This window comes from Myotis myotis, unplaced genomic scaffold (genome assembly GCF_014108235.1).
Source record: "Myotis myotis isolate mMyoMyo1 unplaced genomic scaffold, mMyoMyo1.p scaffold_m19_p_5, whole genome shotgun sequence".
Classification (NCBI taxonomy): domain Eukaryota; kingdom Metazoa; phylum Chordata; class Mammalia; order Chiroptera; family Vespertilionidae; genus Myotis; species Myotis myotis.
This window is the reverse complement of record NW_023416357.1, coordinates 44,401,779-44,424,318: the sequence shown is the minus strand read 5'-3', so window position 1 is coordinate 44,424,318 and position 22,540 is coordinate 44,401,779. Positions and strand designations below refer to the sequence as shown.

The following is a 22,540-nucleotide window of genomic DNA, read 5'->3' as shown; positions in this document are numbered from 1 at the left end:
GAGAGAGAGTTTGCCTCCAGTTTGCACCCTGAGTTGGCATCCCAAATATGTACCCCTGCCCGGGATTGAACCTGCAACTTAGGTATGTGTCCTAACCTGAAATCGGACCCACAACCTTTTGGTGTACCAGACGATGTTCCAACCCAGCAAGAATGAAAATGATAAGGCCTTTGAAAAGCACAGAAATGTGGAGTCTAAAGAATGGCAGTTACAATAAGAAACCCTTCTTTTATCTCTTTTCCCAATTCCTTACAAATGGACATTAAGGTGCCCATCCATAAACCTTACCTCAACCCTTCATTTTATAATGTAACTAGAGGCCCAGTGCATGAAATTCGTGCACGGGGGGTTTGGGGGAGTCCCTCAGCCCAGCCTGCACCCTCTCCAATCCAGCAATCCGGGACCCCTCAGGAGATGTCCAACTGCTGGTTTAGGCCCCAACTGGCAGTCGGACATCCCTCTCGCAATCCGGGACTGCTGGCTCCTAACCTCTCACCTGCCTGCCTGCCTGATCACCCCTAACCACTCTCCCTGCCTGCCTGGTCACCTCTAACTGCCCTTCCCTGCTGGCCTGGTTATCCCTAACCACCTCTGCCTCAACCCCCGGCACCGTGGCTTTGTCTGGAGGGATGTCCAGTCTAATTAGCATATTACTCTTTTGTTAGTATAGATGGTTACTGAGCAGTGCATTCTGGGGAACATGGGGAAGTGGCCCTATGACTCAGAGACCAGGGACTCAACAGGAAGCTGGGAGGTCCGGTCTCACTCAGCAGAGGATGGGCCTTGGACCATGGGCAAGGCCTGGACTGTGTTTAGGTCTGAGGAGCCTCCCTCCTCCAGGCACCACTTGCTCAGTGGCCTCCCCCACACACCCTGACCTGGGTTCAAACCCGCAGCCTTTCAATGTATAGGACGAAGCTCCAACCAATGGAGCCACCTGGCCAGGACAGTTATTTTTGGCTTTTATTTTCTTTTCTTTTACATTTTTATTTTATTTTTCACTCTTTTTATTAAATCTTTATTGTTGAATGGTTTACATAGGTCCCCTTTCCCCCTATTAACCTTTTCCAGCCTACTACCCACCCCCAGGCCCTCACCATCCCATTGTCTGTGTCCAGGGGTGATGCATATATGCACATAAGGCCATTGGCTGATCTCTTCCTTCCCACCCACCCTCCCCCGCCTTCCCTCTGAGGCTCCACAGTCTGTTCATGCGTCTGTGTCTCTGGGTCTATTTTTGTTCATCAGTGTATTTGGCTCATTAGGTGTTAAAAGGGTTCTGCTCGTGATCACTTGGGTTTTCTAAAGATGCAGTCACATCACGTACAAATCTTTTTTCTTTTTCCAAATGTACTTGTGGACACATTGGGAATATAGATACCAGAAATAGAAGTCTGTGAATAAGTTGGGAATAGGATGCGTTTTCTTTCGTGACGTTGTATACATGTTTCTGTGCTCCTGCTGTGTTGAGAACACCAAGTCCTGTGGCTGCAGGGAGGCTCTCATTGGCAACTCACCCACACAGAGCCATAGCCTCCCTCTCCATCAGCCGCAGCTCCCAGGACAGACGCTTGCACCCCTCAGCAGAGGTGGGGCACTTGGCCACCTCCCACAGGCTTGCCCCCTGTCATCACCTGGTGGGGCCCACCTTCCGCATATCACCCTCCATCTTCTATTCCTTTTGTGTCCTTTCCACCCCTAAGTCAATGTTGTGTCCTTAGTATGTGGCTATGAGATGTCTCTGTGACTGAGCTGGGAAATCTTTCACGTTTCTCTTTCTTTTTCTTTCACCTCAGGATAACTGAGCTCTGCAGTTTGTGTGGAACCAAGGGCCCTGGGAATACAATGCTGAACCCTCTGAACTCATTTTATTCTTTATTGTATTATTTGATTCCTGGGGTTGAATTAAACATGAAAACAGAAGAAAATATACCCTTAGATATACAATCTGAGTCATTACCCGGAGATTTCCACGGGAGTTGACACTGAGGCATGAGACACATGTGTTTGTTGGTCAGTTTCCTCAACTACGGTTGAACCTGCCCCTCGGATCCTTTGGAGGTTGGATATGATGCATCCAGAGGGATTAACTGGCAGCTTGGAGAGTAAGATCAGAAGTCAACAGACACTTGTTTCCTTTACCCAGACAGAGTTAGAAAAACACAACTCCTTTTATCATAACACCAGGAAGGGCCATGCCTGTGGGAGGAGGTGCAGGGAACCAGGGCTGCCCCCTGCTCCTGCCCCGCCCTCCCTCCCTCTGTCCCTGCACTGGCCCAGCCGCCTTTGCAGAACCACTCAACTCAGGCTCTGGCCCCGCCCATCCCACGGGCACAGTTTCTTGCAGACACGGAAGCGGCTGTGGAGTAGGCAGGTGGCGGCTTTTCCCGAGGAGGGTGCTTGTGCTTTAAAGCTGATGCTCTCCGTCCACCTCCCAGCAGGGAAGGCTGAGGGTCGCTGCAGGCGCTGAAGTCCTTGTTGAAGTCTCCGGTGAGTCCGAGTCCCGCGAGGCTGTGCAGTGGAGGGACCACATTCCTTTCAGAAGAAACTGAGGATCGATTGGAGCCTGCTGGCTGGGGGGGCCAGGGGGTCTGCATTGTGCCCGCTCCCCAGTCCCCAGTCCCGCTCCGCTGCCACCCAGCCCAGGTCCCCCTGGTTCCCCGTTGGCCATCCAGCGATGGGAGCCTGGGGGCAGGGGGAGAGACCTAGAGGTGCTCCATGCACTTCCTGGTGTTCGGTCATACTTTCGGTCGTTTTGGACGTTAGGGACCCTGGCCTTTTATAATGTAGATTTTATATAAGTTAGTTGGGACATGGTTAAGAAAAGGGGGTGCCACTCTTTGTGTCGCCTTCAAGCATATTACGAAGGTGGTTGATAGGCATGGCAGCCTCTACATGTGATGCACAGCAGAGATTCCAGATTTCCCCAAATCCTTCAAATGCCACCCTTGTTGTATGCCATTGCTGCCAACTCTTTTCAAAGTGCAGGGCTCTACTCAATCCCTAGTAGCCAGTGCGGCCATGTGGCTGGCTCTTGCCACTGAGACAGGAACAGACATGAAATACACAACTGCCATATCATTTGCTTTAAAGCAGCGGTTCTCAACTTGTGGGCCGCGACCCCTTTGGGCCCAGGGGTCCTCAAACTACGGCCCGCGGGCCACATGCGGCCTGCCGAAAACATTTATCCGGCTCGCCAGGTGTTTTTGCCGCCGCTGTGTACATAGGAATTTGTTCATAGTTTTTTTTAAACTATAGTCCGGCCCTCCAATGGTCTGAGGGACAGTGAACTGGCCCCCTGTTTAAAAAGTTTGAGGACCCCAGCTGGCCATCCTGCATATCAGATATTTACATTACGATTCATAACAGTAGCAACATTACAGTTATGAAGTAGCAACGAAAATAATTTTATGGTTGGGTCACAACATGAGGAACTGTATTTAAAGGGCCAGACGGTTGAGAACCGCTGCTTTAAAGGAAATCTGTTTGGGGCTTATTTCTTTTCTGCCCCTGAATCCAGTTGGAATCTGGATATAGCAGGACCCAGAATTGACTGACAGGCAAGGATGGCCAGGGAATGAGATGAAGGGAACCAGGCTTCCTGGATCCCCACCTGCCTGATTGCTCATTTCAGAATTGGAAAAGGAAGCCATGGGGATCCACATTCTTCCTCTTCTCAACTCTCTCTTGTACTCACCAGCGGCCTCATGATCTCTTCAGTTCTAAACATTAGGGCGACTTTATCTACTACCAAAACAAAGTCTCTTCATGTGTATCATTCCATATAAAAATGCAATAATTCTAGGGGCAGATATGAGACTTATTTTGTAGATGAGGCACCCAGCCTCAGAAGGCTCAGGAGCCCACCCAAGATCAGACTTAGTGGGCCTCTGCCTCCACCTCCACGGCCTGTCAGCGCAGGGTTGGCAGTAGATGAGCAGAGCCGCTCCTGCAGTAGTGAGTTGTGTGTGCCTGGAGGTAGCCAAACATGGGCCAGGCATGTCACAGGAAAGATTTAAGCCCTGGAAAGACAGTAGGACTAGATGACCCTTCAAATCTCTTTCAAGGTCTCTCAAATTCTCTGATCTTGAGTGTCTGCAACATGAACATCTTCTAAACCACTTCCCCCCTAAACTTTAGAAGTAAAACATTTCTGAGGGAGCCCATTGCTATGAAGAAGACACTGTAGAAAAATACAAAAAGAATAAAAGAGACCAGTGAGCCATTTGAGAATTCAAGAAAGGCGCATTTTAATCTGCATGTAGGCATAGCCCATACCTCACGCGGCAAGCGTTAGGCCAAAGCACAAACCCCTCTGTCGGAATCACAAGTCAGTAGATTTCCAAAGTAACTGGACACAAACAATATGCTTCTCAAAGTAACACATGGGTCTGTCCCTTACACACACACACACACACACACACACACACACACACACACACACACAGAAATACATTTAAGTCTTCTGCAAGAGAGAGATGAGGATGGCAATCATGTGACCTCACATTTAGACAGCACTTTACAGTTGAGAGACTAACCCATTTTGTCCTCATGACAGCCCTGTGAGGTAGGCAGCACATAAATTACTATTTACTCCATTTGCAGGCGAGAAGACAGGCTCAGAGAGGTTGCAGCACTGGCCTGAGGTTTCCCAGCTGTGGATGTAGAATGGGGTCTGGGACTCGGGGCTGGGAAGCCTCATCCATAACTGCCTTTCTAGGGGAAAGGGAGATGGGTGAGTAAAAGACAGTGGTTCAGCATGTGAAGTAGAATTATATTTTCCTTGAGCAGATGAGAGCAGGTACAATCAACCTTAATGTTAAAGTCATGCTGTGTGGCAGGCCAGATAAAGAATTTTTGGAATCATTCATGTATTCATAACTACAGCAAAATGGTTGTTTTCTACTTTCTGTTTATCTCTGCCCTGCCTTAATATTATGTCACTAACTGAAATGAAGAAATGTCACTAGGTTAGATTTCATTGACTCAAGTCTTATTACCAGGATGCACACAGTAGCATCTGTAATCAAGTCATTATTTAAACTTACAATCTGTTGTCTCACTGAAAAGAAAAGGACTCTTACTCATTTATTTCTTCTGGATGTGGACATTAACCTGGTTCTATTCTTTAGCCATAAATAATAGTTATCATTGTATCCCATTTCAATAGTAGTCAAAATTATAAACTTTACAGGTTGGATTTTTAAAATAATCTTATATACTTTATAATGAAGAAAAATATTTTTTTCAAAAAAAATAATAAACTCAAACTTTAAAAAGAAATGCTAAATAAAACCTTTTATTTTAAAAGTTAATTTTATTGAGAATAACCCCTCTTGTTGCATTACTCTTTTTAGTTGGGAATTTAAAGGTGGCCCAATCATTGTTGACCAAAAGTCTTGTCTCATATAATACCGTGAGAGAAGAAGAGGTGTGGTCCATCATCACACACACACTCCAAACTGAAATGTAATGGATGTTTCTCTTTCAAGTTATTCACTATTTATGAGTTTCATTTGTTTTTAGAAAGTACTTTAAGATATAATGAAATTTAACAAACAGTAATTGGGACATTGTGTGAGAGCCACTTGAAGCTATCACAACAGTAGTTTAAAATTCCCCTCTTTAAATTCCTTCAGAGAAACACTAAGGAAAAGTGACAACATTCTACTTCACGCCTGAGTCTGTCACATAATATATTGGCCTAAGGGAGAGATTTGTCCCTGTAGCAAAACTGGACGTCTTAGTCAATAACCAATGGAATCCCCTAAAAGCCGCAAGATAATTTCATTGATAGTATGAAATGTGGGTGTTCATCTGCAAGCATGAAATGGAATCTTACTTCTGATTTTCTGGGTTAATTTTGAAATAATAAAAGTATTTGCTACTTCATTGTTAGAGGCTGACTTCCCATCTCCTCTTAGAAATGGGTCTCACATAATGGGATATAGGCAGACGCAGCCGAGAGTGCAGGCTCCAACAATACACGGGAAGCTTGCAAAGCAGAGAGGATAGGTGTGTAACAACTGGAGGAAACATCACAAGTTGCTCTTGGGGATTTTAAATGTGACTAAATTGAGGCTTTTTAAAATGTGCACTCCTATCCCCACTGGCTCAGAAATGGTGCAGGTCATGAAAAAGAACTCCCTTTGTGGCGGGGTTCTCTCCACACTCCAGCAAGGCTTCAGGAAGCTGGAGGAACTTGGAAAGCTCAATAAAATGCTAAAGGTCAGCATAGCAACTGGCAGTGCCCATTGCTGACCACTGGGGGGCGCTTCCAACATTCTGCAGGAAATAAACATGAAAGCTTTGTCACTACTTGAAGAAAACCTGCATACCAAAAGCGGGGGAGAACTTAGAAATTTCTCTATCGCCTATTTTTCTTTAATAGGAATGGCTGCAGTGGCTCTGGAACATATGAGTCAGAGAAATACGGCTCCAAACTTCCAGGGAAAGCACACCCTTCCCCGCCCCCCCTCCGGAAGACTTTGGGGACTACTGAAGGCATTAACATTTCTAGGAGTTATTTTGCCTGAAAGTACTGTGTGTGGTCCTTTCACTGATTGTTCTGGTTTTCACTCACCTTCCAAGACTGCTTTTGAGTCAAGAAAGTTAACCTTTACTTTCTTTTCTTATGCAAGACTTTGAGGTGCTTGGTGCAATTGACACATTAGTTGAAGCTCTCAGTTTCTGAACACTGAGAAATACATTGCAAGTTATGCATTGTTAGGATCCAAACAACCCATGCTTTTTATCATGCATCAAGGTGCTTCAACCTCTTAATTGAAACTAAAGAGAACAAACAAGCAACTTTCTGTAAAAAAAAGAAGAAGAAAGCATCCATAAGTAATCCTGCTTGGGCTTAGTGCTACACTGTTGGCTAATATGAGCTATTGAAAATATTTTTGGAATAGTCTCAAATATTATAAATATTTTCTTTTACTTACTTGATATTTCAGTATATAGTTATGTACAGAGATGGCACTTACCATGCAGGAAAAATGTACACTCTCCATCTCTATGGTACATTATCAAAGCTGGCCCTTCCACCAGGTTTTATGAGCCAGCAAGATGGATATTAGTCAGCTACTCGCTCTAACAACATAGTTAAAGTGCAAAGAAAAAGGGAAAATAGACAGATCAGTTTTGTTCATTGTCAGCATCGATACACTTCACGACTCGAAGTGAAAATATCAGGTGCAATAGGCTCAGACAACAATAACCGTATGTTTTTTTCTTTTCCTTCTTTTGCAAAGCAGAGGTCTCCCTGAGAAGAGGAGAGGGAGGTAAACATGAGAGAGCCCCATTTCTTCAACAACCGACAATCCTGGGGATAGCAAGGTCACTTTTCCCTCGCAGGATAGCAGTACTACCCCCAGCAGTTGGTGTTCTGAGATAACAGTTGTTGAGTGGTTGGACCCTTTTTTCCATACCCATACAATATTTCCACTCAAAAATATAAAAATTTAAAAACAAAGATGGTGGGGGAAGAACTGTCTACCAAGTGCATGTGCAAGTGTGGGTTTTAAAAAGAAATTCTCACTAACCAACTTTTAAGACAATACAACCAATCTCCAAAATGAGCCTAAAAATGGTTTGTGTACATCAGAATGGATTCCCACATTACTGTGAGGGGGAAGGAAGAAAACAAGCACAGCAGGGTGCAAGGGCTTGTAAGTGCTACGCCGTTTCACTTAGCCTTGCAACCCACTCTTCCCCACAGCGCGGTGGCCTCTGTCTTATTCCACAGTTTTGCCGGTGAGGTGCGTGGGCACCTTTTGCAAACTCTGCACCTGCCCCTCCAAGGGCGTTGGCTTCTCGGGCACCACAGCCTCAGGAAGAAGCCCCCACCCACCCCTCGAAGCCACTGGCTGGAATCCTCTGGGGCACAGCCTGCTGAGTTTTCAATTAAAGAAATATTATGTACAAATGCACTTGACTTTATCATATCTTTCCTCTCCTGTTACCTAAAGACGGACAAGGCAGTTTCCGAACATGCCGTTATTCTTCCATGCGCTGAAATCCATGCACATGCTGTAGACTGAAGTTGCTGATGCCAGCCCATCCCTACACAGGAAGCCTGGGCTTTTCTGGAAGCTTGTAACAGAGGAAATGTAAGGGAGGCAGTGAAATCCCAGGAGAAGATGGTAGGTGTGCCCAGCCCAGTGAAGTGCCAGAGAATCATCAGAGGCCTTGCCCAGGAATCCTCATCCCCAAGTTTGAACAGAACTTGGGGCACAGTTTGAAATTTACCCTCTTACCTGTGTCATTAAAATGGCTACCACAACTCCCATAGTACATTTTCTTTCTGCAGAATGTGCCACCAACTTTACCAAATATCATTCTTTTCACCTTCCCACCCAAGTCTGAAGCATCTGTCTTTAACCCAATACAGCTGGCTTCCCTCACTGGAGACAGAATCCAGTTACATTCCGTCTTCCATGGACAAAGGAGACCTGTTTTGGTCTCCCTGCCCCATCCTCACGGTACTGTGGGAGGCATGGCATGCACAGTTCTGTCTGTCCCCCCTTCCATGAAAATTCCCCGGACCCAGGGCAAGGCCAAATCTTCAAGCAGGGAGCCGAGGTTCAACTTTCAGTGACAGCTCATACAGTGTATCTTCATCTATGATGAGGGCTTTGTCCAGCAAGTACTGAGTGACCTGAAGAAAAAAGGAAATCCTAGCTGTAAGTTTTTTCAGAACACTGGTATGTTGCATTTTTCTGAATAGAATCTGACAATTCAACATATTCTCGTAAACATTTAAAAATTTACATAACTAAAAATTATTAATATACTCCCAATGTTAAAAAATAAAATCAATGAAAGGATTAGCCAAAGAACGTATAGGCATAACCCATAGACACAGATAGTAGTATGGTGATGGCCAGAGGGAAGGAGAGTGGGGCTGGGTGGAGGTGGGCAAAGAGAGGAGAAATGGGAACATACGTAATAGTGTCAATAGTAATAATAATAAAACCAAACATCTCTAGTGTTCTCCCAGCTCGTTGGGCTCTTCCCTCAAGAGGCACACTGTTATCATTTGCTTTGTATTCTACTGCTTGAATTTTGACTTTTTAAACAATTGCCTTTTGTCATGCAGAAGTTTTTTAATTTGATGCGGTAAAATTTATCAAGCTTGTCTTTTACAGCTTTGCATTCTGTGCTCAAGGAGGTCTTTCAAACCTAAAGATCATAAATATTTTCTCCTATATTTTATTAAAATAATTTAATGTTGCTTTTTCTATTTAGGTCATGAACTCATCTGGAGTTTATTTTTGTGAATGGTATATAAGATGGAGAGGCAAAATTCTTTATTTACTGAATGGTCCATTTCTTTCCAGTACTTAAAGAAAGCCTCCTTTATACCATACTAGAGGCTGGCCCTCACAGCCCTGGCTTCGTCTGGAAGGTAATCTGGAAGTCTTTCCTCTGTTCAGCCATTTGGTCGATTTGCATATTATGCTTTTATTATTATAGATTAGATTTTCATATAGATAAAATATGCATCTAGACTTTATCCTGCTCCATTTAATTTGCATTCCTGTACCTGTATAATACATTTTTAGATAATCCTTTTTAAAATATCCTCACCTGAGGATATTTCTTTCATTGATTTTTAGAGAGTGGAAGGGATCAGGAATTGACCTGCAATCCAGGTGCATACCCTTGATTGGGAATCGAACAGGAGACCCTTTCGGTCCTCGGGCTGACACTCTAACCACTAAGCAATACAAGCCAGGGCCCATATAATCCTATTTTATTCTCTATAGTTTAGGACATGTATCTGAATCTGGTAAGGAAAGCTCTCCCTTACTCTTCTTATTAAAAAAAAACAAACCAACAAAAAACAAACAAACAAAAAAACCCTTGTCTGTTTTTTGCCTATCTAAGCTTTCTTATTAGTTTTAGGATAAGTTTGTCAAGTTCCAAGAAATAGTAGGGAAAACTGGCTGTAAATTATATTGGAATATTCTGTACTACCTTCTCAATGTTTCCGTAAAGTTAAAACTATTCTAAAAAATTATATCACTTAAAAAGGTAAAGAAGGAAGAAAGGAAGGAAGGAAGGAAGGAAGGAAGGAAGGAAGGAAGGAAGGAAGGAAGGAAGGAAGGAAGGAAGGAAATAAGGAAGGAAAAAAGGAAGGAAAGAAGGAAGGCCAGTTGTGGCTGGGATGGAGAGAAGAAAGGGTGAAAGGGGTATATGATGTGAGAGGAATCTTGAAAGATGAGTAGGGACCACATAACGCAAGACTTCTTGGACATAGCAAGGTCTTTTTCTTTCTTTATTCTAATAGCAATGGGAAACCAGTAAAATCTATACAAATAATAGAGGAATATGCAAATTACCCAGGATGCCATGACAGTAACAGTAACGACCAAACAGCAGGCTGCATGGGGCGACCAGAACAATTGGGAGGGCAGCTGGTGGCAACCAGGCCAGCAGGGGTGGCAGTTGGGGGCGATCAGGCCAGCTGAGGGGGGGGGGGGTAGTTGGGGGTGAACAGGCTGGCAAGCAGAGGCAGTTAGGGGTGATCAGGCTGGCAGGGGGGGCAGTTAGGGGCAATCAGGCAGGCAGACAGAGGCTGTTAGGGGTGATCAGGCAGGCAGACAGAGGCTGTTAGGGGTGATCAGGCAGGCAGGCACGTGAGCAGTTAGGAGCCAGTGGTCCTGGATTGTGAGAGAGATGTCCGACTGCCAGTTTAGGCCCGATCCCCGGGATCAGGCCTAAACCAGCAATCGGACATCCCCCAAGGGGTCCCAGATGGAGAAGGTGCAGGCTGGGCTGAGGGGACCCCCCCCTCCCGTGCATGAATTTTGTGTACCGGGCCTCTAGTAGTTTATGAAAGTTGAAGACATATTCTATTTTGTGTTTCAAAGAGTTCTGTCCAGCTGTAATTTGTAGAATGGATTTTGCATTCTAGAGTGAATACAAGTAGACCAGGTAACAGATATTAGTAGCTTAGACCAGGGGTGGTGGTGATGTAGACAGATTCAAGAGAACTATAGGATGTAAAATCAATAGAACTTGATGATAAATTGGTGTCTTTTGCCTTATTTCTTTTTTAAAAAATCAGACTTGCCAAAGATTTGTCTATTTTATTGGTCTTTTCTGTGAGACAGCTTTTGGTGTTATTGATCAACTCTACTGCAGTTTCTAATTCAATAATTTCTTCTTTTTTCTTTATTAAATTCTCTTACAACCATAATATTACCTTTGGCTGATGGTCTATTCGATAGGATGTCTGCTGGAACTGGCGTATCTCTCTGATGATGTGTGATATCTAACAAAGAAACAACAACAGAAGCAAAAAGAAAGTATTTCCTTGTGTTGCAGCACATTCTCCTGGGAGCCCAGCCCAGAATAGTCACTTCCTCAGTGAAGTATCTGGAGCTCTGCCCGATCATTCCCTATGCGCAGGGCTCTCTTGCCTTTCAATGAGCTATAGGAAATGCTAACAGCACGGAGATACTGAATTCACAATCAGGAAGCAGCTGGCACTGGGAGGCCAGCTCAGGTGAGGCAAGCTCTGGATGCTTTTGTCCATGTGCTCCTTGCTTCTAAGGTTGGTGCTCAGAACCTCGTTGTTGAGCAAGAAGCCTTCAGCATCTGTCGTCTGTCACTGGTCAGTCTTAGACAGCCATCCCAGGAGCTTTATTCCCCACCCCCTTTGCTCAGATTGCAAGCTGAAATGGCTCAGCTGAAAATCTCAATTGGCCAACATCAGGTGTTAGACCCAGCATCCACCACCTCGTCCACTTTGAGATTAAAAAGCAAGCAGTGACTTTCATGACTTAGTCTTTTCTCCATAAGCCAGTGAAGTCATTGAAATGGGCTGATTAGGAAATTATCACCTACCATTCTCATTTTGGAGAAATTGACAAGGCCTTCCTCAGTAAAGTTTGGTGTTCCTTCTTCAATAAATGCCAGGTCTGTCAGGTACATCCCCAGATAAGGAACGGCTGGGGGGTTACAACTGCAAGACCAAGAGGAGCTGTTCCCATGCTCGTTCACACACATGTCGGTTTCCCTCCCCAGTTAAACAGGAAGCAACTATGCTGCTTCATCCTGAAGAATAAAGTCTTCTAATTCCATTTTCAAAAGCATACTTACAGTATACAGAGTATTTTTTTATTGTGATGAAAAACATATACAATTTTCCATCTTGTTTTTCAATTATAGTTCACATTCCATATTATTCTGTACTAGTTTCAGGTGTACAACATAGTGGGTAGGCAATCATATTGATATGCAGAGTTTTAAATACATCTTCTCACAATAGAATATAACACAAATTATAGCCCATGCTTTACTATGTGTTTGAGACAATGACATGTTCAAACAACAGGATAACTTATAGACAAATACAAACTATTTGCTAACAGTGCTTGTTGGCAGTATTTGTTTACAGTACTGTAAATTGGCCACACTCCTCTGAGGGGTAAACGCAGGTAGGGAATCCCTAAGCCCTCACCTCATTAAATTGCCAACACTCAACCTTGAACAGGGTGGAAAAATCACTGTGATTAGAGGTTGTAAACTGGTTTTCTGTTTTAGTGAGTATTTAATTGTATAGATGTAACTAATGTTACGACTGCACACTAAAGTGAGACCCTGTTTGTTTTTTTATTTGTTTGTTTTTTGAGGAGGGTTACACTGGTCTTCTCAGAGCCTAGAGCTGAGACCATGGGCCTTTGAACCAGAGAGAAGTGAGTTTGAGTCCCAGCTTGACCACTTACTAAGTGATGCTGTCCTAACTCTCTGAACTAGTTTCCTCATCTGTAAAATGGAGACAATAAAACATATGTCTCTAGTTAGTTGTGAGGCCCAATAAAACACATCAAGCACTCAGCATGGAGTCTGTAACTTAATAACTATTCAGTGAATAGTTACTGTACTGTTGTTGTTGTTGTCACTAGGAGTCTTTCTTTTACTTTTGGCATCACAGGACCTATGTGCAGATAGTGAGAAAACCAGCTGTAGAAGATAAATTTCTATTCTATTCTATTCTATTCTATTCTATTCTATTCTATTCTATTCTACTCTATTCTATTCTTCTACATCTTATTCTCTTTATTCTCCTCTCCCTTTCTCTCTCTCAACAGTGAAAGATCCAGCAATAAAAGGCCCAAAATAGATAACAATAATCAATAGATACTGGAATATTTAAATTTTAAAAATCACAGGATATCATTGCACTTAGCTTAAGAAATATCCAATCAAACTTTTTATAGTAAATCACAGTTTGATTTACTGTGGTGACATTTTTCTTCTTTTTGGAATACTCTGCATACTGTGAGTATATCTATATGACACTATGTGCACAGTATTCCAAGTGAAAAGGAAAATCAGAAAAATATGTAGATGATGAAAGCTGTTTCCTATTTGTTTTTCTTTACAAAGCAAAGCAGGAGGTAGGCCTCTATCTGTATACTATATAAATTATTTAAATATATTTATAAATTATGGATAATTTAATAAAGATATACATACTTTTTAAGGGTTTCTCTGAGATTTTTAAATCTTCCTTCAGATGAAACAGTCTTCTGAAGTTTGTCCATTAGAGCTTTTGTCTAGAAAGAAATAGATGCCTTAGTATATCATGAAATACTCCTATGGTTTGATAAGAGTTACTAAAAGATGCTCAGTTTTCTTCCACAATGGCAGATTTCTGTGATGGGATATAATTTTCAAAGTATTGAGATGAGGTATTATATTTAAATTTGATGTGGGGAAAAAAAAAAACATATGGAGAAGAAAAAGTGACTATACCACTCAGCCAAAAAGAAAAGAAAATGTGTAGAAAGTAAAATGGCAATGCATGAGAAAGTGTGGGTCTTAAAGGACTGACAGGCACATGTTGAACAGAGACTATTAAAGGTGAAGTCCCATGTCAGGGGGTTTCGTGATGAATCTCTTTGAGTGTTAATTTCCAAATCATCCAAGTACATATTGGTTGATTGGTTATGGACCTACCAATATCCTCTCCTCCAAATCCTTTTTCTTTTTGTGGTCATCATAATCAACTTGTTAGAAAAATACAATTGATACTTACCAAGAAATGGAATTGTTGTTGACATTGATCTGGACTTTCATGGCACATGGAAGGAAAAGAGGGTGGCCCTTGGGGATGATGACACACACTTGGGAACACCCGCATCCAGGCAGCTTGGCTGGGAAAAGCACTAGGAATGCCCGGGTTGAGGCTCCTCAGACTACCCTGTCCCATAAGCCTGGAGGGGCTCTCCCAACACTGGCCAACACCCACGGAGAAGGCCAGGAGGAAAAGCCAGGGGAATTTGTGATTGAAGTTATCTGAATGGAAATGGCAGCATGAGCATGCTGAGAAAATTAATAAAGCTCTATATCTGTACCTCTAAGTCATCATGCCAAAACTTTACATTTACTACATGAATAACAAAGAAAGAGATGAATGTTGAGGCCCCTCATCCCTCGTGTCTGGCCCTAAGGCATTTGCACCTTTTCTCTGGGGGAGAAAGAATGTTCACTCGACATCACTTGAGATCAGTGAGCCCTCTCTAAATAATTCAGGAAAAAACTCCTGTCAACCACATTGTTTGAGGTTATCCCCAAATATGTCATAATGAACGTTTTGGGTTGTATTTTCTTTTCTAAATGAACCATTTAGAAGTGCACTGAGTGGAATCAATTAAGTGGTAAGAACACAGTAATTACCCACATTGGCACCTTTCTTTGGCAACTGAGCTGCTCGTTTCCGTTAATTTTTTCCTAATTAGTAATATTTATCTTGGCTCAGGTCTCCCAGCCTCTCTGCAGCAGGATGTGTCACACGCTGATGCTCACCTGCTTGGACACCTTGGCCCAGGTTTTCTTCAGCCGGTAGATGGCGGTCCTGTTCAAGGCTGAGGTGATCTCCAGCATGCCGTTGTAGTTGTGCAGGCATCGGCAAATGTCTGCCACCGCCACCCACTTCTCAATTGCGTTGGCACGAGAGCTGATATCTGCGTAATTCATGATCTGGGAGGCCACCAGGTTACTCATCTGAGACAACAGGAAAGCCAAAAGAGGCAGCTAAGAGCCAAGGGAATGCATTCAGGCCACACACTCGAGTTACCTGCAGAAATGTCAGGAAAGCAGGTACCAAGGGGCATGGAGGCCATGGTCCAGATTTAGACAACTTTCCGGAGTGACTAAAGTCTATACTGATACTAACAAACTAACGAGCACCTGTTCATCTTCAGAGGGAAGAGAGGCAGTGCTTAGAATCAGCTTGTTGAGGAAGAGGTGACTTAGCTCATCAGTAATTTTGATGAAGGAGCCATTTCCAACAATATTGAGAAAATGGAATAGAATGAGATAACCCCTGAGGAATGGCAACCTTTGCAGATCATGGGTCTCCCTTCTTGGGGGCTTTCCACATACTCCTTGCCCCCTTTGGTGTGGAATATTCACTCTAGGAAGCCTCAGTTATCACAGAGAAAGAAGACACTTTACCCCCAAATTGTCTCTAACCTGATCAACTCTCCAACCAGAAACACTTCAGTGAAATGGAAGAGAGAATATTTTCTCTTTCCTATCTTGTTGAATTTTTTCCCACCAGCAGAAAAAGGACCTATACTTTCAAGGCTAAGCACAGTAATTATTTTAATAAAAGCCAAGGGAAAAAGAAATAGCTTAAGAAGCTCAACACAGAATATGGAAAGAAAAAGGGCAGAATAGGATTGATTGCTAAAAAGAGACTATGTGATCTAATATTATATCTGTACTAGAGGCCCGATGCATGAAAATTCATGCAAGAGTAGGCCTTCCTTCCCCCGGCTGCCGGCACCAGCTTCCCTCTGGCACCCGGGACCCGGGCTTCCCTCCTCCGGCCTTCGCAGGCACCCGGGACTGGGGCTGGCTTCCCTCGGGCTGCCTGCAGGCACCCAGGACCCAGGCTGGCTTCCCTCTTGCCCCGGCTTCATCAGGAAGGATGTCCAGAATGACATCTGGAAGACATCTGGTCTAATTAGCATATTACCCTTTTATTATTATAGATACTAAATCTGATGGGTGCAGGCATTCTTTGATAATTTTGTAACCCTTAAGATCTTTATTTTTTGAGATTTTGAGGGAACATTTATTAAAGCTGGGGATAATGAAAAAAGAACTAGGGCTTGGGATAGATATAGTGCCTCAGAATTATTAATATGCATATTCATTAAAAATTTATTTTATATTGAGTACCTACTATGAACCAGGCATTCTTTTAGGTGCTGGAAACAGAAGGACATAAATCAGCACCCCTGACCTTAAGGCACTGAGTCTAGCGAGGTGGGAAGGTGAGGGGTGGGCAGGCATAAACAGCAAATGCCCCACAGTGAAATGCAAAGCCAAGTCTGCACGGGGTGGGAGGTGTGCTTGAGTGCACAGAGGAAAAGAATCTTAAGGCCCTGATATTCGTCTTCCTATAACATTCCCAAGGTTTTCTTTTCATGGTTACTCACATCATTAAAGTGCTGGCTGGTTTTCATAATGTAAGGTGTTCTTTCATTTTTATCCAGCTTCATCCAACCCTGCCCAAGAAATTCTCTGAAAGTTCAAAGCAAAATATAAAACCAATTAAACTTTTAAAAAATGGTCAATTATTGGTCTGAATAATTATTAACATTATATACGTTAAACTTGACATTGCCCAACACCTGCTGCTACTGACCCTTTCAAATGAATTTTAGCTCAACTCTAGCATTTCACCGTGCCATGCAAAAAAGAAAAAGATTTTCCGTTTCCAGCTTGCTCTGGAACTTTGTCCCTGTTAGGATCATTATAAAGGCTTCTCTAAAGTTGGAAAACAATGACCAACACAGAGGAATAAAGAGGTTAAATACTAACTCAGAAACCAAGACTGTTTTCCTTGGATTAGCTTGTTAAAAAAAACGTAAGCCTTAGCAGAAAGTCCAAAAAATCAATCACTACCGAAAATGTTAATCAAGACCAGCATGTTCTCCTCCACTTTGCTCTGCTGTCTCCAGGCAAATATGATTCCATGGGCAGGACATTCCTTTGTTCTCCCAGGAGCCCAGAACAGTACACCCTGGTGAGGGCTGAATAAACAAACACTCTATAGCCCATTCATGTGGTGAAGGAAGTCACAGCTGGGAGCTCAGCCTGGTGGAAGGTCTGTCTTTCAAATAACATTCTTGCTCTTTCACTTCACCTTTGAGCAGGCCACCAGATCATAGCAAGCGACCATCAAGGTAGAGCATACAGGAATTACTTTATACTAGAAGCCCGGTGCACGACATTCGTGCACTAGGTACTGGGGGGGCGGGGGGGGGGGCAGTTGTCCCTCAGCCTGGCCTGCACCCTTTAGCAGTCCAGGAGCCCTCGAGGGATGTCCGACTGATGGCTTAAGCCGCAGTCAGATCCTTAGTGCTGCCACAGAGGCGGGAGAGGCTCCTGCCACCAGCCGCTGTGCTCACCAGCCATCAGCCCGGTTTGTGGCTGAGCAGTGCTCCTCCTGTGGGATTGCACTGACTACCAGGGGGCAGCTCCTGCATTGAGCATCTGCCCCCTAGTGGTCAGTGTGCATCATAGCAACTGGTCATTCTGCTGTTCAGTCGATTTCCATATTACCCTTTTATTTTATAGGATAGTCATTACAAAGCGTAACTAGAAATAAAATCACTCTGACATATTCTTAACCCAGAAATGCTGACTGAGTGTCTGGGCAAGGTTCTTTGTGGTGGTACTATTGGTGGTACTGCTCCCATCCTGCAAGGCTGTGGGATAAAAGGTGTGGCAATTCTGTGGATGGAAATAATTGGTAGATGTTCACACTAGCACAAAGGGACAGAGGTGAGAGGTGGGGAGGGTCCCAGGAAGAAACCACACCAAGGGTCACCACAAAGGTTTGGGCTTTACTCTTTCTCCTCCTCCACAGAGGTCATGCTCATCTCCTTCTGAATCCTCACTGCACTGGAGGGTGGTCAGGAGGTGGGTGGAAGAAGCACTGTGGTTCCTAACTCAAGTCCTCAGATAGTCACTGGGTATGGCCAATGGGCCACATTCCTATTTTATTTTATTTTTTTTCATGTTCATGGGTTGGTCCAGGTGTGCTGGTAGAGGGGTAGGGAAAGAAGATAAACTACATAAAAGTCTGCAGGGGCGTCCTCTGTCCCTGCCTCATGCCTTCCTAACAGAGCTGTGGCTCTGACCCTCTAACCACCCTTTGCCCATCCACCCTGACATGCCTCACCTTCCATCCTCACAGATGTCCTCTTCTCTCTGTACAACATGTTCATATCTCTTGCCCAGCCCCTCCTTTACCTTCTATTTAGTTCTTTGTTCAGAGAGAACATGTGCCAACAGTTGACATTTGTCCAAGCAAAGGCCTTGTTTATGGGCGACCAAATATGACAGCTGGGAGGGGGCTTAAAGAGACCCCCCCCTCACTCTACACAAGGAAATCAAAAGGCTGTGTGATGAGACCATGGTGTCAAAGCTCAGCAATACTCATTGATTTATGCAAGTGGGTAGCAAAATTTAGAGCATTTACATTCTATGGTTGTCATCATACATAGAGAAACACAGTGTGACCATCTTGAGAGTCCCCACTATTTCCACATCAACATTTCCGATATAAAACGGAACCAAAAGACATTCCGTGGGACCAAACCACTTTAAGATGAAGACACACCACGGCACACACATGTGCCTTAGGAATAATTCAATGCTAAGCTGCTATTCCCGCCTGAGAGGGCCTGGGGCTGCCAGGGCAGCACTCACTCGTAGGGAATGCTTCTGAAGACAATGTGGTCCAGGAGGGTGATCTGCTCAGCCAGCTCCATGGCTGGCAAGGTCTCAAAGCACTCGGCCTTCGGACAGTCCGTCTGCAAGATACGGGGGGAGGAGGGCGTGAGACACACACCAGTGAGGCTCCAGTGTGCTCAGTGCAGCTGCTGAAGCACAAAGTCCATCAAAAACTCTAGCTATGAAGAACATTCACATCATGGACCAGTTGCTAAACCACACACACATTTGGCTCACCTCCCAGAACCTCACTGAGGGGAACATGTGGCCAGCGCTCAGTCTAGGCACACTGCTGGCCTTTGAGAGGTGGCCTGTGCCAGACCCTGGGGGAACTTACCAGTTGAATTATATCCTCTAATTTTAGGTGAATGTCATCTTGATCATCTTGTGAAAGAGCTCTAAAAAATAAAAATAAAAAAAAATCCCCCGTGAAAAGGAAGTAGACATGGCAGGAATGAAACAGCAAAGCCTTACAGTGTTCCCTGGGTGAAGAGTCAGAGGGTTTAGGGCTGTGTGGCTGGGCCGCCTGCTGCAGGCTGTGGGGCCCTGAGCTGGAGACAGGAGGCTAAGGAAACAGATAAACACACATGTTAAAGGCACAGGATTATCCAGAGAGCTGACTTGTTACATACGAGGTTATAAGGAAAACACCACCATCAAAGTGCACCTGGGGATGACTCGGGCCTCCTGCAATACTCCATCCAGGGGGAGTTCTAACAACCCGAGTGCCCCATCCGTGCTCCTCTGTTCCCTAAACCTGACCCTTCCCTGCTGAGGTGGAAGGCCCAGAGCCACCCGCTCCCCACTCACTTGTAGCTCAGGGGACTTCCTCCATGCAAACATCTGAACCAGGAGAGGCAGAAGCCAGCAGGTGAACTCGCCCCACTTCCCAGATGTACTTCCCTGAGGTTTGGTGCCGTGTCTCCACACACGTCATTCAGCTCTCAATGAAATTCGTTTTTGATAAGTGATGAACAGATGAATAAATACAGAAGCTAATTATCACTGAAGTGGGTGCTGGTTTCACAGTGGGAGCGGTACGTCCTGTCCCTCACAAGTTCAGCATCAGAATTATACTGATTACATAACTTCCCATCTGAGCCAAGCACTTTAAGTCTTCCAAAATGAAGGCAGAGTCACATATTAAAAGTATTAAAATATTTAAACAGTCTTAAAGCGCGTAGCCTATCCACTGGAGGAAACTGGTTTCAAAAGAAATAATATTGTGAAGTTCTGTTGTGTTTTGAATTGATTAAAACCAAACTACCACCCCCCAAAATAAAATACCAACGGAGATGGGTTGTTACATGCCCATGGCATGCCAGGTATGTGCTCAGCATTTGACATACACTATCTCATGTATCAAAAAATCCCTTCAAAGTAAGTGTTATCGGTTCCATTTTACTGATGAGGAAACAAAAGCTCAAAGAAATTGGCTAAGCGGGCCAGGGTGCGGTCCAATTGTGCTCTCTGGTTATTTGTATTTGTCTAATCAAGCTTACAGGGGGCACCTCTTTAAGGTCCCGCACAGAACACACTCAATTCCCTTTCCTCGTCTTCCTCCCCTGTTACAAAAGCTTTTGATTATTTACCAGGGAGCAGAATTCTTCTAGGTCACAGGAGGGGCAGTCTTCTTGTCAGCGATTAGCCATGTCAGTCATTTGTGAGCAGAAGGAAAGAGTCCTCATGGGTAAAGGACAGACATAGGTGAGGGAAAAAAATGAGTCCACACGACTCTCTCTCCAAAGACCATTAAATCACACTGAAGGCTGACACATAGGAAATAAAAGTGATTGTTTTCTAGAGTATATGCCATTCTCTCCACTACAGGCTAGGTTTCTGGAGAGAGATCGGTGGCCACACAACTATGTGTACCCATGGGAAAGATCTTTTTTATGAGGATGGACTATATTCTTCCCTTGGAAAGAAATGGTCAAGACATTAGTGAGCTTCTATCAAATGTTCCTGCCCTCACTGATCATACCCTAATGTTCCAAGATACATTCTGGTCCCATGAAGTTAGTTAACATTTTCTCTCTTCCTGGAGCCGACTGATGCTTCTGGGAGCTTTGTGAGGTTTGGGGTCACCTTTTTATAACTTGAACCCATTCCACTTGACATTCCAAGAAGTCAGTCACTGTTTCTTTTCCTTTGGGGGCTGTTAGTTGTCTACAAAAAGCTCCACACTGCAGCGGCTCAGCGGCCAGCTAGTCGGACAACGTTGGAGGGGTGGTGTTTTAGAAATACAAAATTCTTGAGCAGAGGTTTTTATTCATAGACAGGGCAACAAGCTGCCTATGCCAACGAAGCTTAAAGTAACCCCTGTGCAACTGTGTGAGGCAGGGTGGCCCATCACAGCAATTTTCACTTTGCTTTATTCATGTAATATATGTTTAAATACATGTTCCATGCTTATGTATCCCTGTTATATGACCTGAATGCATATAAATCTCTAATATCAGGGCTACATTTCACTACATGGTATGTTTATATTTCTCATACTTATGACTCAGATTCCCTGGGAGGGATATTCACAAAATGTTTCCTTTCAGATGGGAAGTCCCCTCTCGCTCTGCTCCAGTTCCAAGAGAGGCTGAATTTGCTTCTCGTCTCCTGACTATCCCAAAGCTTTAACAAACACTCCAGGATCCTGGGTTTCCCTCACATTTATGGGTCAGTATGAACAGTTTAATATTTGCGCATTTAAAATGAAATACCAGATGGAAATGGGATTATCCAAGTTCCATACCTGGAAAATGTTTCCTTCAATGGTAGAAATCTGGTAGGCTTAAAAACAGCACCAGGAGCAATGGGCCTGAGACCAGGCCACACTCTCTGGGCTGCCGGCATGCTGCTGCGACCGCAGGCTGTGTTCACAGCTCAGCCTGCGCAGACCCTGCTTCTCCTCATGATGTGAATATTCCATCTCCTGCTGCTTTAGCTCTGAGACCTGCCAGACCATCTCCTTCCTATGCTTCCCCAAGCATGGCCTTCCCTCCCTCCAGGTTTCGGTGAGCCCCTTGGCATTCTTTAGTTTGTAGCCAGATAACTCCAATCTCTGCTCCATCTTTGTGTGCATCTTCTCTGCATCTCTGTCTTCACATAGCCGTCTTCTTATGTCATATTGGACTAGGGGGCCCACCTGACTCCAGTATGACCTCATCTTCACTAATCACTTCTGCAATGGCCTTACTTCCAAATAAGTAAGACTTCACTATATTTTGGGGGAGGAGGGATACAATTCAACCCGTGACAACTCCTAGATCAGAGAAGGGGCTGGCTATGAGATCTTGAGCTAACGGGGCTAAGAATGCCTTATGGGCCCGTTGTTGAGACGTTACGGACCCAAATCTGTCATTGCCACATCAGGGATGGACTTTGAACAGCCTGGTGGGCTGAGTAAAAATGGTCTCCCCTCCACACATAAGCATTCTTGTCACAGAGAACCAGGAGAGCAGACCTTGGAAGGAAAAAAGGATTCTTTCCGGAGGTTGCAAGTGAAGAGGGAGCTAGTAGTTAGACAACGGAAGGAGAACCAGGCGGGGCAGACAGATGCTGTTGGCTTTCCACCTCCCAGCAGAGACAGACCACAGAGCCGTGAGGGAGGTGGACACGGAAATGTCTGCACAGAGCCACCGATGGCTGGCCCCTGCAGAGAGAGTGGACTAGAAAAAAAGCCAAGAAGCTTTAGTTCAAGAAGCTGTAAGACAGCTTGTTACCTGCTTGGATGCTGGGTGGACAGACCAAACCAGGTTCAAGCCAACAT

The 22,540-nt window shown here is 44.3% G+C and overlaps 1 protein-coding gene across 2 annotated transcripts in view; it reads right to left on the bottom strand.

Annotated features, from left to right (window-relative positions):
* Nucleotides 1-4,030: 4,030 nt before the first annotated feature.
* Nucleotides 4,031-22,540, bottom strand: part of RASGRF2 (Ras protein specific guanine nucleotide releasing factor 2) — a 183,526-nt gene continuing 165,016 nt past the window's right edge. Inside the window, exons 20-27 of one of the 2 annotated variants that reach the window (XM_036310218.1) lie at nucleotides 19,112-19,172; nucleotides 18,751-18,854; nucleotides 16,470-16,554; nucleotides 14,827-15,024; nucleotides 13,495-13,574; nucleotides 11,860-11,977; nucleotides 11,216-11,284; nucleotides 4,031-8,662 (exon numbers count right to left, since the gene is read on the bottom strand). In XM_036310218.1, coding sequence (XP_036166111.1) covers nucleotides 8,570-8,662; nucleotides 11,216-11,284; nucleotides 11,860-11,977; nucleotides 13,495-13,574; nucleotides 14,827-15,024; nucleotides 16,470-16,554; nucleotides 18,751-18,854; nucleotides 19,112-19,172 — 808 coding nt within the window. In that variant the 3' untranslated portion in view covers nucleotides 4,031-8,569. The remainder of the gene's footprint in view (nucleotides 8,663-11,215; nucleotides 11,285-11,859; nucleotides 11,978-13,494; nucleotides 13,575-14,826; nucleotides 15,025-16,469; nucleotides 16,555-18,750; nucleotides 18,855-19,111; nucleotides 19,173-22,540) is intronic. The other variant, XM_036310219.1, reaches the window with a different exon arrangement.